We start from the raw sequence: 13,949 nt of genomic DNA, 5'->3' as shown, positions 1-13,949 counted from the left end.
TTCGCTGAGACACGCCGGGGCGTGGCGCGCACCCGCGCCCTCCCTCTCTCTCGCCGATCACAGGGCGGGCGGGACCGTGGCGCGGCAGGGTCCGCCCCCGGGGCGCTGCCTGCGAACCGGAGCGGGGCCCGGCGGCGGCGGCGGCGGCGGCGGCGGCTCGCCCGTAGCGCTGGCCCGGAGTACCCGCCCTCCCACTCAGAGGGGCTCGCGCCACCTCCCTCGGCGCGCACGTGCGTGGCCCCGCACTGTCCCCCGGCTGCGCATGAGCAGAGCGTTCCGGAGGGCAGGCGCGAGGCTGAGGCGGGGAGGCCCCGCCCGGGCGTCTGCGGGGGTGTCCGCGGCGTCACCTCAGTCCGTCCTGGTAGCGCAGTTAACGTGGTGCACACGGGCTCCCCGGAGTTCGTACCTGTCTTTAATTGAGGTTCAAGGTCTTGGGAGCAGTTCATCCGTTCGAGAAATTCTCTGCTGCTGCAACAGTAAATGCTGAAAGTTTGAAGGGGCACTTCACATAAAGTTGTGTTTGGTTTCCGTTATCTTCAGGATTTTCTTGCACAGAGGAATTTGAGGCCAATAGGCACAGAGTTGATGAGATTCCTAAAAAACCCAAACCACAAGCATTTAAAAATAAATCGAGCCATTACAGGGTTTGCTCTTCAAAACGGCCTTCCGTCTGCAGGTGAAAGACTACAACTGTTTGACATACACAGTTTGGCTTTGAATCCTCAGACCTTGCAATTTCTCTTGTACATAACTATTTTGCAGTGACTCGAGCAAAACTCACTGCTTGTGTGGAATTTCTGCAGCATTTTGTCTCATAAACGCTTCTTTACAAAGCACAGAGCCTGGGCTCTGCGGCAGCAACGCTGTCACTGCGCGGGACGATCCGAGCACCTCGATCCTGGAGTTTTCCCCCCGAAGCTGTGGGATGTGCAGGCAGAAGAAGGAGAAGTCACTGTTTTGGCAGAGAAACAACAACTTCAGAGTCAGCCTCCTGCATCCTGTTTCTGTGCATGGGGATGCTGGGGGGGGGTGCAGTGGAGAAGGGTGGATAAAAATAATTAAAATTAATTGGCTTAGTGCCACTAATACCCTGCAGAGGACAGGCAGCCTAGAACAGGCAGTGTTTATTGGAACATTTTAGTCTGTGACAAAGTGGATAGAAATATTTAGACTTTTCATACAGTAGCGTGTGCCTTTGCTAGAAAAAAGCCATAGTTACTGTGAGTTTGGGTTAGGCACCACTTTTCTGATTTATGCTCTAATAAACATAGGTTATTTGTGGTAACAGCACAGAAAGTGAGGAATACTGTATTCAATTGGAACTGAAAGGAAATCAAGGCAAACCTTATCTCATTTATCAAATTCCAGCCAAGAACAGCATCAGGGCCATCATCTCTAATCTCAGAAAGATGTTTCTTAACGACCACAAGCAATCAGTATGATTCTAGTTGATCAGACTGGAAGGGCTGGGATCCGGCCCCTTAGCCTCCCGGTAAGGATGGCTCTGGCAGCCCCACCACCCGGGATCCTCTGATCAAGCACTAATCACATCCAGCCTTGCTTATCCTGGGAAATGGGCAAAACCAAAGCAACAATACAATATTGCCAGAGGATTTTTCTGGTCCGTTCATTTTCACTGATGATTTACGTCCTTGAGGAAAGTTTTTGGCATGAGAGCCTTCCACATGAGAGTTTTCCACATGAAGATTTTTTTTTTTTCTCCAATAGCTAGGTGGGCTAAGATGCCTTTTTGGTCTATTTGTTTTTAATGTGGTTTGGGATTAGGGCTCTCCTTTCTAAGTCTGAAAGCCATGTTCGGCTCCAAAGGCACTGACTCACCTGCCCCAGCTGACCGCGTGCTACCTGCCCCCCCCCCCCGGCTCCGGCTGGCCGCGCCTCCACTGCACACCGTGGCGGGGACGGGAGGGGGGATCACAAGGGTCTATGGGGTGGTGTGGGGGTCAGGGCGGCTGTGGGGTGAAACACCCCTGAAGAGGCTGAACGCCCTGCAGGTGAGTGCACCACACGCTGACCCACAGTGCCCCATAGCACCTCCATTCTGCCCTATAGATCCACAACACTGCCCCACAACACCCTATAGCTCCTGCTTGCTATCCCACAGCACCCCATAGCTTCTCCACTTGATGGCTCCTTAGAAGGGTTAATCCCAATCCTGGTTTTTTTTTTGGCAGCGGCGGATCTGTGACCTCGCGGGAAGCCCAGGCTGCTGCGCAGAGCTCGTGGGGAGCGGGAGCTGCGGAGGCGGGGCCTCGACGAGCCAGAGCTGCGGCAGACGGACGGGGCGCGCTGCCCGGGGGCCGCGTCAGGCGGAGCCGAAGTGACCCGCGGCGGCAACGAGCGGGAGCCGCTCGGAGCTGGAGCGGCCGTTGGCCGGGCTGTCCGCGGGGAGGTGAGCGTGGGGAGCCCAGCCTCTCTCTCCCTCGGGGGATCAAACCCGCGCCCGTCCGTGCCCTTCCCGGGGGCAGCGGCGAGGCGGGGTCCCCCGGCTCTCCCGGGGCGGCCCCGCTGCGAGGGGGCACGGGCGAGGCGGCAGCGCCTCCTCGGTGCCGGGGGGCAGAGGGGAGAGAGACCTGCCGGCCGGAGCTGCGGGGTGCGCGGCCCCTCGGGCAGGGTGCTCCCGGTCTCTTGGCCGCAGGCTGGGGGCGGCAGACGGGTTCAGGCGCTTTGGCCTGCTTTTTTGCCAGCGTCGCCTTCTGGGTGCCGTGAAGAAAATCCTGCGCGGTTGTTTCCGCTCGCTGCTCAGGAGATTGCGCGTCTGGGGCCGTGGACCGAGGAAGAACGTTTGCGAGTTGGAGGACGCTACAAGATATTCCCCGTGGAAGCCGGAGAAGAGGCAAATTGGCTGCCAGTGGAGCTGTGTTCCGTGCAGTCTCCAGTTTAGGGCGTTCAGTTTGTCCTTCCAGAAAAGGAGCAGTCATTGGTAGGACTGGGAGAGGCTTTTAAGTGCGTGATCAGAATTGAAGCCAGATTGCAGTCGACGTTGCTGCTGTGGGTCTTGGCTTTCACTGGTTTCCCCATGGCTGCCTAGTGTGTGGGAGCGCGGAGTGGGCGTTTTCTGTTCCCCAGGGAGAGGCTGTGCTTCAAGAAGAATTTGTTTCCTCGGGGAAGTGCAAGTCCGTGTGCGTAAGACAGCCAAAAACCCCAGCCTAGTCAGGTTCTGAGTGTGCGTCTGTCAGATGGCTGCTTGACGTTGCCGAGTTCCCAGCTGTGCATTTATACTGGCGAAGGGCAATGCAAGACGGAAGGGTTTTTTGTGGTGCGGAAAGCCAGGGGAGCGCGGTTTCTTGTTCCCTTTGAGACGCGGCTGCTGGAAGCCGCACGGCGAGCAGGGGGGGGTGAGGATGCAGAGCGGGCCAATCAGATGGCTCGGGAGGGCTGGAGGGGCGGGGTGCTGATAGGCGGGGAGAATGGCAGTTGATGGTCGTAGGCAGCCAATCAGGATGGCGGGGGGGCGGGCGTTGAGGTGTCCGTCGTGCGCATGCCCAAATTGCGCAGTCCTCAGTCAGGTCCGACGCTGAGGCGGGCACCTGGGCGCGGCCCGCGGGAAGGCGCATCCAATAGGAGGACGGCGCGGTGGGGTGGAAAGCAGCCAATCAGAGCGCGCCGATTCAATCCGGTTTGAACAGCTGCCTGCCTGGCTAACGCGTCCACGGTGTCTCGGGGCGGGTAGCGGGAGTTAACGGGGAAACGGGGGTCGGGGCGAGGGAGGGGAGGCTGTGGAGCGCTCATTTTGGCCTCTCCGTCCCTTTTGCCTCTCTCCCCCTCTCTCTCGGTCACCTTGTCTTGCTCCCTGTCACTGTCTTTCTCGGATAAGCTGGCCTGCTCTTTGCCCTCCTTTTTTTGTGGAATCACAGGCTCATTCTGCTTGGAGAAGACACGTGCAATTTTAAATTTGGGTTTGACCTCTAGGGTTTTTTTCCCCCATTAGTGTAAATCGATGGCACGTTGTCCTGTGGCTCAATCCCCGTTCTGTTCCGTGGAGTCTTCAATTTAGGATGTTCAGGTAAGAAAGGTTGTCCTTCCAAAAAAGGAGCAGTCATCGGTAGGACTGAGAGAGGCTTTTAAGTGCACGATCAGAATTTAAGCCAGATTGCAGTCGACGTTGCTGCTGTGTGGGTCTTGGCCGTTTTTCGCTTTGAGAGGCGGCTGCTGGCGCGGGAGGGCTGGAGGGCTGGGAGAGCGGAGCGCTGGTTGGCTGCTAGGCACGTCAGTCGCCACTCTGTCCGCCTATCAGGTGGCCAGAGGGGCGGGCGTTGAAGTGTCCGTACTGCGCATGCGCCAAAGAGCGAGCGCTGCTAGGCGGCGAGAGAGGTGATTGACGTGTCCTAGGCAGCCAACCGGAACGCGGCAGGGGGCGGGTGCTGCGGGCTCCCTCATGCGCATGCTCAAAGCGCGAGCGCTGATAGGCGGCGAGAGAGGTGATTGACGTGTCCTAGGCAGCCAACCGGGACGCGGCAAGGGGCGGGTGCTGCGGGCTCCCTCCTGCGCATGCTCAAACTGCGAGCGCTGATAGGCGGCGAGAGAGGTGATTGACGTGTCCTAGGCAGCCAACCGGGGCGCGGCAAGGGGCGGGTGCTGCGGTCTCCCTCCTGCGCATGCTCAAGCCGCGGGCGCCTCGCGGCGTTGGCGGGGCGGCGGGGTAACCGGGAGGGAACGGGACCGGGGCGGCTGCGGAGCGCTCGCTGCGGCCGGGCATCTGGAGGCAGGCGGCTCCGGGCCGCCCTTCGTGAGGCTCCCCGGAGGCGGCAGAAGGGCAGAGGGGAAGGAGGCGACAGCCGGGGGTCTCCGGGGCGCGGCGGGTGTCGGTGCCCGCGGAGCCCGGCGGGACGGCGGGAGAGCGCGAGGGGAGCGGAGCGGAGCGGCGAAAGAGGCGGCAGGTGAGTGCGGCCGCGGCGGGGGTGACCGGGGTGCCGTTCCGCTTCCCCCTCCCCGCCGAGCTGGCGAAGCTGGTGGGAGGCGTGTGTGGGACCCTGCGGGCAGGTGCGCTGAAGGCTGGCGGTCTGGAGCCGCGTCTCCCTCCGGCGCGGCGCCCGTGCCCGGTCCGGCGGTCCCTCCGGGAGCGGCGCAGCCCCCGTTAGCCGGGGGGACGTTGAAAAGCAGAGCTAAGGCGCGGTTGCAGGCTCGGTGGCGTGGCGAGCGGGGCGCCGCTTCGGCGGGAGCTCGGGGCGCGGCGCGGCGCGGCGGGTTCTGTGTCCCGGTGGCGCGGCTGTCGCGCCGCGGCTGTCTGTGCGCTTTTTTGTTTAGTGGCGTTTGTTTTTTGGGTTGTTTTTTGGGGATTCCCGCGCCACGCGGCACGAGCGCTCGGCCGGGGCTGCCGCAGCGGGTCTCAGTGTCGCCGTCCTGTGGGCAAAGCGCGGTACTGCAGCCGGCCGCCCCAATGCGGTGCCGCGGCGCGCCTCAGTGCTGCCGCCCTGTGGCGAAACCCGGGTACTGCAGCGCACGGCCAGAGGGCAGAGACGCCGTTTGACCCGAAGCGCTCAGAAGTGCCAGGTAAGTGCCAGGTAAGAAACACAAGCAGTCCGAGGTGCCCGATAAGAAACAAACGTCAGAACCGGTAGGAGCTGCGGCTTCACAGCTCTTTCAGCGTTGATCGTATGACGCTGATTTTGATGCTAGTCATTCTTACTTGCATTATGCTACAGTGTTCTGTTTGGTGCTGCTCTTGCGTAACAAATTAGTTTATATCTATAGTAAAAAATAATGTGTGCTACTTAATCCGCCTGGTAGTAATGTAATGATAAAACTGTTAAAGTGGAAAGAAATGAAATTATTTAGGCGTGAGCAATAACTAAATTTAATTGCAGCTATTACTTGGTGAACTAGGCAGCGGTTATTCCCAATCTGAATCCTAGTTTAAAAAGCACATTGTTTGGAATTCCTTTTAAATGATAAAGGCGGAAAACTGATGTGGAGTCATTGGTAGCTACATTTGAACAACCTGTACACCCACAGTACTGCCCCACAGCACCATATAGCTCCTGTACTCTGCCCCATACATCCACAGCAGTGCCCCACAGCACCCCATAGTGACTCTGTTCTTCCCCATAGACACACAGTGCTGTCCCACAGCACCCCGTATCTTGTTCACTCTGCCCTATAGACCCACAGTGTAACCCCACAGTTCCTCTGCCCTACAGATCAACCGCACAGGGCTTCACGAAAACCAACAGTGTCTGGCAGAGCCCGACAGGAGTGCAGGTGCTGTCACTTCAAGTGAGATTCCAGGTGATTTGATCGGGGTGGTGGGTGGGCCTGGGGTGATTGATCCCTCCCCTTCCCAGGGGATTGTAGGAAGGGGTGGGCGGGGCTCAGGGTATTTGAGCCCCAGTCCCCGGGGAGGGAGCTCATTCAGCTCCAGGACCGCTTGGGTGCCGGTTCTCTGCTGCTCTTTCGGCAGTCGGCAGCTTTTGAGCTGTTTCAGCTACGTGGGCAGACGTCTTAGGAGAAGCGGAGGTGTCCGTTTGAGGCAAGAGCTTCGGGCGCGGCAAAGGTTCAGTAGCAGCTGTAGTAGAAAGGTTGTTTGTCGTTATGTTTCATTGGCTGATTCAGTTCCGGGTGCTTTGCATTTTCCAGTAATTCCTGACTATGATGAAGATGGAGTGTTGTGTTTTGGTTTGCATTGCTGTATTAATAGCTGTTAATATAATCTCCTCTCCTAGAAGAGTGTTTTGTTTCCAGGACCTTTGCAGCGTGCAGCGGCCCCCGGTAGATCATTCAAACGTACCTCCCGGAGCTCAGCCAAGGCGAGCAATGACTCGTAGACTGCTACCGATAAATATTATTCAGGTGCCTAATCGTAGGCATGTCCTTGCTTTCCTTATTGTAGGTGATGATGGAGAAAGTGAGAGCTGCAGGAAGATCCCCGTTAGCCCACGTGGCATTTTCCTCTGTTGAAGATGGATCTGGTCCCTTGTCCCTCTAAAAGTTAAGTGGAGGCACGAGGGCTGGGAAGGGGCTGGGAACTGCAGGGAGGGTTTAAAGTTCTCAGGCAGAAAAGGGCAGTCCAGGAGCAGTCCCCTTTGGGCAGATAAACGGGGTCAGGGAACTTTACAGCGCCACGCCAGCGTGCGCCGGGCAGGGCAGCTCCAGCCCGCGTCTGTTGTCACGTAGTTCGGGAAGCGCGCCTCGCGCCTGTCAGACGATCCTGGGCTATCATTGCGCTCCAGGGGCACGAAAGCCATTTCAAGCGCCATCCCGGGGTCTGGCAAGCCGGTGCCGATCGGGGTAGCACCAATCGGGTGCTGGTTTTCTTGTATCGACAGCCGAAAGGGTGCACGGTTCTTGCATCTTGAACGTTTCCGGTCAGTTGTGTTTTATGGTGTAGTTCTGGGCTGCGACAGCAGCTCTGCTCTCTACCCATCCAGTCTAAGGGACTGGCAGTTCTTCCCAGCATCTTGAAGGTTTTAAGTCTTGCAGCAGCTTCTCTGTGCGTTTGCGCCAGAGCTGCCGTCTCATAAGGGGCCCTCACCAAGGAGGAGCAGTAGACCTGGGGGCCCTGCCCTGCGAGGTAGACCTGGGGGCCCCGCCCGGGAGAGTTAATCCTCAGAAGGGTTAATCCCAATCCTCGTTTTTTTTGGCAAGCCGGCCCTCGGCACCTCTCCGGTGGCCCCTGCGCAAGGAGCAGGCTCAGGCAGGGGTGAGCTACGGTGCTAACGGCCGCTGCTTCTTCTTTCCCGCTCCCAGAGGCCACGCTGAGGTTGTGGCCGTTCGCTGCCCCCCCGGGGATGCCGTGGGCTGCGCCCGCCTCGGGCTGGCGAGGCTCGTCTCGCAGCGCAGAGGGCAAAGGGACGGGGGAGCGCGTCCCGTCCGTGGACGGGTGCTGGCGCGGCTGGAGCCGGAGAGGCTGGGGAGAGGTAAAGAGGAAGAAACGCGGGGCCGTGGGCCCGACGTCTGCTTCCTGCGGCGGGCAAGAGAGAGAGCCCCTCTCTGCGGAGGGCGAAGGGTCCCTCTGCGTGGCGTGCGGCGGGCCAGGCCGGCAACGCGCGCGGCAGGGTCCGTGCGCGTATCCTGGAGCGGGACGGCTGCGTGGCGAGCGAGCCGGCGAGGCTGCGTGTCCCCGAAGCCTCGTCTCGTGGGAGCCCTGACACCCCACCGTGTTCTCCTAGGCTGAGGACGGCCGAGCGCCCCGAGGGAGGAGAGGAGGAGACAGGAGCGTCTGAGCTGTTAGAAGCCTCCTGGCAGCCACGGAAAGCGAGAGCCGCTGTGAGTCCCTGGCCCTCGGGGCCTCGTCCCCGGCTTGTGTGTCCTAGTGCCTCCCTGCCCCTCTGTCTCCTATTTCCCCACGCTTTCTCTGGCCCGTTGTCGCCCCCGCTGCTCTGCCGCCCCCGCTGCTCTCTTCCTCTCTGCGTCTGTACGTGCTGCTCTGTCCCCCGACCTTCCTGTCTTTCTCTTTCCTTCCTCCCTCCCTCCACCTTGTCTCTCTGTGCCTTTCTCGTGCTCCGCGTTGCTGGCTTTCTTCATTCTGTACGGCGCTGTTCCCGTCCTCGTTCCTGTTCTGAGCCTTCGTGCTGCCCCCCGCCCCGTTTTTCTCTCGTTTTGTTGTTTTTTCCCTGCCCTCCGTCTCTCCGCGGGGCTCCTCGTTCCTCTCTTTCCTCCTCCAGCCCCCTGTACTCCCCGCGGTCTCTCTGGCTCTGCCATCGGTTTTGCCTGTTGCTCTCCCTCTTGCTTCCCGTTGATAGGAGGAGCAAAAGTCTTTTAGAAAGCCCTCGGCATGAGGTAGCAAGACTAGGCCTAACGTAACAGAAACCTAACGGAGCAAAACTAGCTCTGTAGGGACTGGAGGGGGGGCAAAGCGGGATGTCCTTGGCTTGCAGGCTGGGAAAATGGAACGTTCCACTGACTGGAGAAGGAGCTACTGGAGTAGCAGCACCAAATGGCAGTGGGCGTGCTCAAGAGATGAGGTCGAGAAGCCGACACGGGGGCGGGGGGGCACCGGGGACCACTGGAGACCCTTGACGGACACTCTGGCGTACCGCCGATGGACTGCCAGCGGAGGGTGGCGTTATGGAAAGCGCTTCTGTTTAAGGCATTAACTAAGCGCTAGCAGCAAATGAATGTGCAATAGGTGTATGTCATAAATACCAAGGAGCCTGAGTCACGTGCACGCTCGATGACAGGGGTGATCCTCTGAGCGTGCGGCGCGCTGTATTGAAATTGCCTGCCGTTTAACGCTTTCAGAGCAGCGTTAAAGAGTCTTTTTTGCCGACTTTTTGGTATCTCCCCGCGTCCCGTGGCTTCTCGCTGCGTCCCCGTGTCCCGCTCCCCGCCCGTGGCCGCGTTCCTCTCTGTCCCGTTGGCCGTGCCGGGCTTTTTTGCCCCGTCTCCGCCCCGCTGCGCCGATTTGTTTCTTCCTCTGCCCTGTTCCTCGGTGCTCTTCCGGCCTCTTTTCCTCTGTCCCCCCCGCTGCTCTGTTCTCTGCCTTGTTTTTTCAGATGCCTGTCCCTGCTTTCTCTTCTCGCCTTTGCAGAGAAGCTGCCGGGGGGCAGAGCCACTGTTTGACCCGCGGGGTTCGCAGTCAGGTCTCTGCGTGTCAGTGTCCGTCCCCCTGACGGGGGTCAGGTCCCCGTTTGGGTGCAAACAACATCCCTCCCTCGGTGCCTCCTTAGAACGTTTAATGGTGTAAATATTGCTACTGCTAACGTTGTCGGTGCGGCTTCTTTCCTCAGCGGATCCGTCTTGCGGTCGGTGGCCCACGAGTGCTTGGCAACAGCAGAAGCGGCTTGAAGGGACCGGCCGCTGGAGGATGCCGAAGGCTCCTGGGTCGCTGACGGGAGCGGCTTTGCGTAAAGCCAGGGGTACGCGAAGCCGGGCGTGCGGTGACGGCTGCCCAGCGGGTAATGGAAGCGAAACCTTTACCTGCAGGGACTTCTGCCCAGAAAGCTGAAGAAATTGCTCTCACGCGAGCTTTAGAATTACGCAAAGAGAAGAAGATTAATATTTGCACTGATCCTAAGCAGGTTTTTCGAATGGTGCGTGCCCTTGAAGCCATTTGAAAAGAATCAAGTTTATTCACAGCACAAGGAAGGCGGATTGAACATGATGCTCCAGTTGCTGGAAGCTGTGCTGTTGCTAGAAAAGCCGCCGCCACGCGTTGCAAAGGGCCTCGGAAGGGAAACACTGGTCAGGAAACTGTAACAAAGAGGCTAAGAAATGAATAGGAGATTTCTAGCCGAATTAGAATTAGGGTCCAAAGAAGCTGTCACCGGCGACGGGAGGGCAGCGGTGCCTCGCGGCGTGAGGAGCTGATGCGCTCTGTCGAGATTAGGCGAAAAGGTAAGAGCGAATTTATAAACTCTTTGCGAACGAGTGACCCGGCAATGTGAAACGTGTCTAGAAAACCACCTTAGTACTGGATACAGGGTACAGACAAGAGCAACTGGACGAGGGAAATGTAGCAGGGCAACTCTGGCCAATAGAGTTCTCCAAAGTGCCTGGAAAAGGGGGGGTATCGATGTTGGCCGGCACAAACAGGTCCCTTCTCAGGCTGGCCAGCAGCGTTGCCGTGCCAGGGGGCAGCTGCCGGGCTGTGGGCCGGGGGCTGCGGCTGTTTGGGGCGCTGCCCCCGCTTTGTTTTCCTAGGGGAGCCGCCCCCGTTTTGGGGGGTGGTGGTACGTGCACGTGTAAGTGACACGATGTTCCCAGCTGCTTTGTTCTCTGCCTTGTTTTTTCAGACGCCTGTCCCTGTTTTCTCGCTTTTGAAGAGAAGCTGCCAAGTTAACGTATGCTGCGCTGAAGTTATAGAAGATGTAGCCCTCCTTAAGCGGTTGACGTGCGGGAAAGGCTTTCTGACCGCCTGCACGGCGAGGGGACGTTTTTCGCCTTTCAGATCCTTCTGCACGACAAGAGGGAGACGGAAGGTTAAGTAACACGTTGTTTAGAAGCTGAGAGCTTAGTTTGTATTTAACTAAGAATTCACAGATGTGTGGTCAGCGAGAAACTAAAGGGTTATAAGTAACCTCATGAAATGAAGTAAAGAACGCGGCTTAGCCTTGGTTTTTGACTATGCACTGGAACGGCAATAACTACAGCAGAAGCTGCCGCGGCTTTAACGCCCAAGGGGCGTGAGCGTTGTGAAGCCGCCTGTGTTGCAGAGTGTCCTGATTGCGGTGCTGAGTGTTGGATAGATTGGAGCTGCGTAGCGGAATTGTTTTGTTTTGGAGAGGGTGGGATCAAGTTGGAGCACAGCTTGTGAGGGCGGTATGTGGTGGGTAGGCTTTAGTATTATGCGTGGAGCGGTGCTGTAAGCGTTGCTAGTTATTGCCTGTCTTTGTTCCAAGATGAGCCGCGTCGTTCTGCGTGACGCGTAACGGGAGGACGGCGTAGGAGCGTCATTGTGAAAAAGAGCCCGTTGGGGGGTATTTTAGCTGGCAGGAAAGAGACTGGGGAACCGCCCGCTGATAATGCGAGTAGAGCAGCCTCGATGAGATGTGATGAGCAGAGGCCGTTGTATAAAGTGGACAAGGAAGGAAAGGCTGCGGGCAAAGCGCGGCGCTGCAGCCGGCCGCCCCAGGGCGGTGCCGCGGCGCGCCTCAGTGCTGCCGCCCTGTGGCGCAACTCGGGTACTGCAGCGCACGGCCAGTGGGAAGAGCCGCTGTTGGACCCGCAGGGTTCGCAGTCAGGTCTCTGCGTGTCAGTGTCCGTCCCCGCGACGGGGGCCAGGTCCCCATTTGTGTGAAAACGACATCCCTCCCTCGATGGCTCCTTAGAAGGGTTAATCCCAATCCTGTTTTTTTTTTTTTGGCAGCGGCGGATCTGTGACCTCGCGGGAAGCCCAGGCTGCTGCGCAGAGCTCGTGGGGAGCGGGAGCTGCGGAGGCGGGGCCTCGACGAGCCAGAGCTGCGGCAGACGGACGGGGCGCGCTGCCCGGGGGCCGCGTCAGGCGGAGCCGAAGTGACCCGCGGCGGCAACGAGCGGGAGCCGCTCGGAGCTGGAGCGGCCGTTGGCCGGGCTGTCCGCGGGGAGGTGAGCGCGGGGAGCCCGGCCTCTCTCTCCCTCGGGGGATCAAACCCGCGCCCGTCCGTGCCCTTCCCGGGGGCAGCGGCGAGGCGGGGTCCCCCGGCTCTCCCGGGGCGGCCCCGCTGCGAGGGGGCACGGGCGAGGCGGCAGCGCCTCCTCGGTGCCGGGGGGCAGAGGGGAGAGAGACCTGCCGGCCGGAGCTGCGGGGTGCGCGGCCCCTCGGGCAGGGTGCTCCCGGTCTCTTGGCCGCAGGCTGGGGGCGGCAGACGGGTTCAGGCGCTTTGGCCTGCTTTTTTGCCAGCGTCGCCTTCTGGGTGCCGTGAAGAAAATCCTGCGCGGTTGTTTCCGCTCGCTGCTCAGGAGATTGCGCGTCTGGGGCCGTGGACCGAGGAAGAACGTTTGCGAGTTGGAGGACGCTACAAGATATTCCCCGTGGAAGCCGGAGAAGAGGCAAATTGGCTGCCAGTGGAGCTGTGTTCCGTGCAGTCTCCAGTTTAGGGCGTTCAGTTTGTCCTTCCAGAAAAGGAGCAGTCATTGGTAGGCCTGGGAGAGGCTTTTAAGTGCGTGATCAGACTTGAATCCAGATTGCACTCGACGTTGCTGCTGTCGGTCTTGGCTTTCGGTGGTTTCCCCAAGGCTGCCTAGTGTTTGGGAGCTCGGAGTGGGCATGTTTTTCCCCCCAGGGGCGCGGGGGGTCCCGGCAGGGCGGCGAGCAGGTGGGTGAGGATGCAGAGTGGGCCAATCAGACGGCGTGGGAGGGCTGGAGGGGCGGAGAAGTAAAAAGGAACCACTAAATAGTGACTGTTTATAAATGGAGGTATTAAAAAGTTCCCAGGCAGTAATGATTCCCAACAGAACAGTAAAAGATATTTTGATGTAAAATAAAATTAGAATACAGTCTGAATTTAACCACAGCTGTTTTGGGATTGTGCAAAAACATGACCGGTATTAATTACCTCTGAGTTAAAATAAAAAGACAGCAAACTCGATGTAATTGACAACAGTTAATTTTTATTTTTCAGTGTGCTATCCAGTCTGGCTTCTCCCTCTAAGGGCGTGGCCTGAGAAAGCCACACCCCCAACTCCACCCTGTCCAAGCTCCGCCCCTGCCGGTCTGCGCCCTCCCCCAGGCGCGTGTCCCTTACAGACCCCTCCCCTTTCATCGCGCCCACCCCCCAGCAGCATGGTGCATCGAAGCCCCGCCCACAGCTCCACCCTCAAACTCAGCCCCTGCTAACCCACGCCCCCTCAGAGCACGTGCTGTACGGAGCCCACCCTTACCTCGGCTCCACCCCTCCCTTCCTAAGCTACGCCCCCCACCTCGGGCGTGTCACTCTCCCTACCCCAAGAGGCTCCTTCTATGGGGGCGTGACACACGGAGGCTTCACCCGCTGCCCCCTTTCCCCAGGCCGGCCTCCCAATGGGCGTTTCCTCCCAGTCCCCGCCCCTCAGCACTGACCCCACCCCCGGTGGGCGGGGCCACACTCAGCTGCGCGCGGCCCCCCACCAATACATAACCCCTAAGTAACTCCATAGCAGCCCTACGGCTGCCCCACAGGTACCGTTATAGCAGCCCTGTTCCTGCCCCATAAGAGCTCCAGACTCGCCTCTGAAGAGCCCCTACAGCAGCCACTGAAGTGCCCCACAGGTTATCACCACAGCCGCCCCATCCCGCCCCACGGCCGCCGCTGCGGGGCCCCTGGAACCCCCAGCCCCACAGCGCGCGGTCTCGCGCCCCCGGTGCCGGTGAAGCCACGTCCTGGCCGCGACCGGAGCAGCCGCCGCTTTCCGCCCCCCCCAACATCCCCCGATCGCTGCTGCTGCCGCGACCGGAGCAGCCGCCGCTTTCCGCCCCTACATCCCCCGATCGCCGCTGCTGCCGCGGCCAGAGCAGCCGCCGCTTTCCGCCCCCCCCACATCCCTCGATCGCCCCCCCACATCCCCCGATCGCCACTGCTGCCGCGGCCGGAGCA

General features: G+C 59.6%; 1 protein-coding gene across 1 annotated transcript; it reads left to right on the top strand.

Annotated features, from left to right (window-relative positions):
• Positions 1-4,016: 4,016 nt before the first annotated feature.
• LOC308046206 (uncharacterized protein) lies at positions 4,017-12,965 on the top strand (the record flags this gene model as incomplete). The annotated part of the gene is made up of 4 exons (XM_080353935.1): positions 4,017-4,024; positions 4,626-4,898; positions 11,765-11,982; positions 12,278-12,965. 4 exons carry the CDS (start codon positions 4,017-4,019, stop codon positions 12,472-12,474), a joined length of 696 nt encoding a protein of 231 aa, XP_080210061.1. The 3' UTR covers positions 12,475-12,965.
• Positions 12,966-13,949: the final 984 nt, after the last annotated feature.

The sequence above is a fragment of the Nesoenas mayeri genome (assembly GCF_963082525.1).
Source record: "Nesoenas mayeri genome assembly, chromosome: 15".
Classification (NCBI taxonomy): Eukaryota; Metazoa; Chordata; class Aves; order Columbiformes; family Columbidae; genus Nesoenas; species Nesoenas mayeri.
The sequence above is the reverse complement of the archived record's forward strand: the minus strand, read 5'-3'. Positions and strand labels throughout refer to the sequence as shown.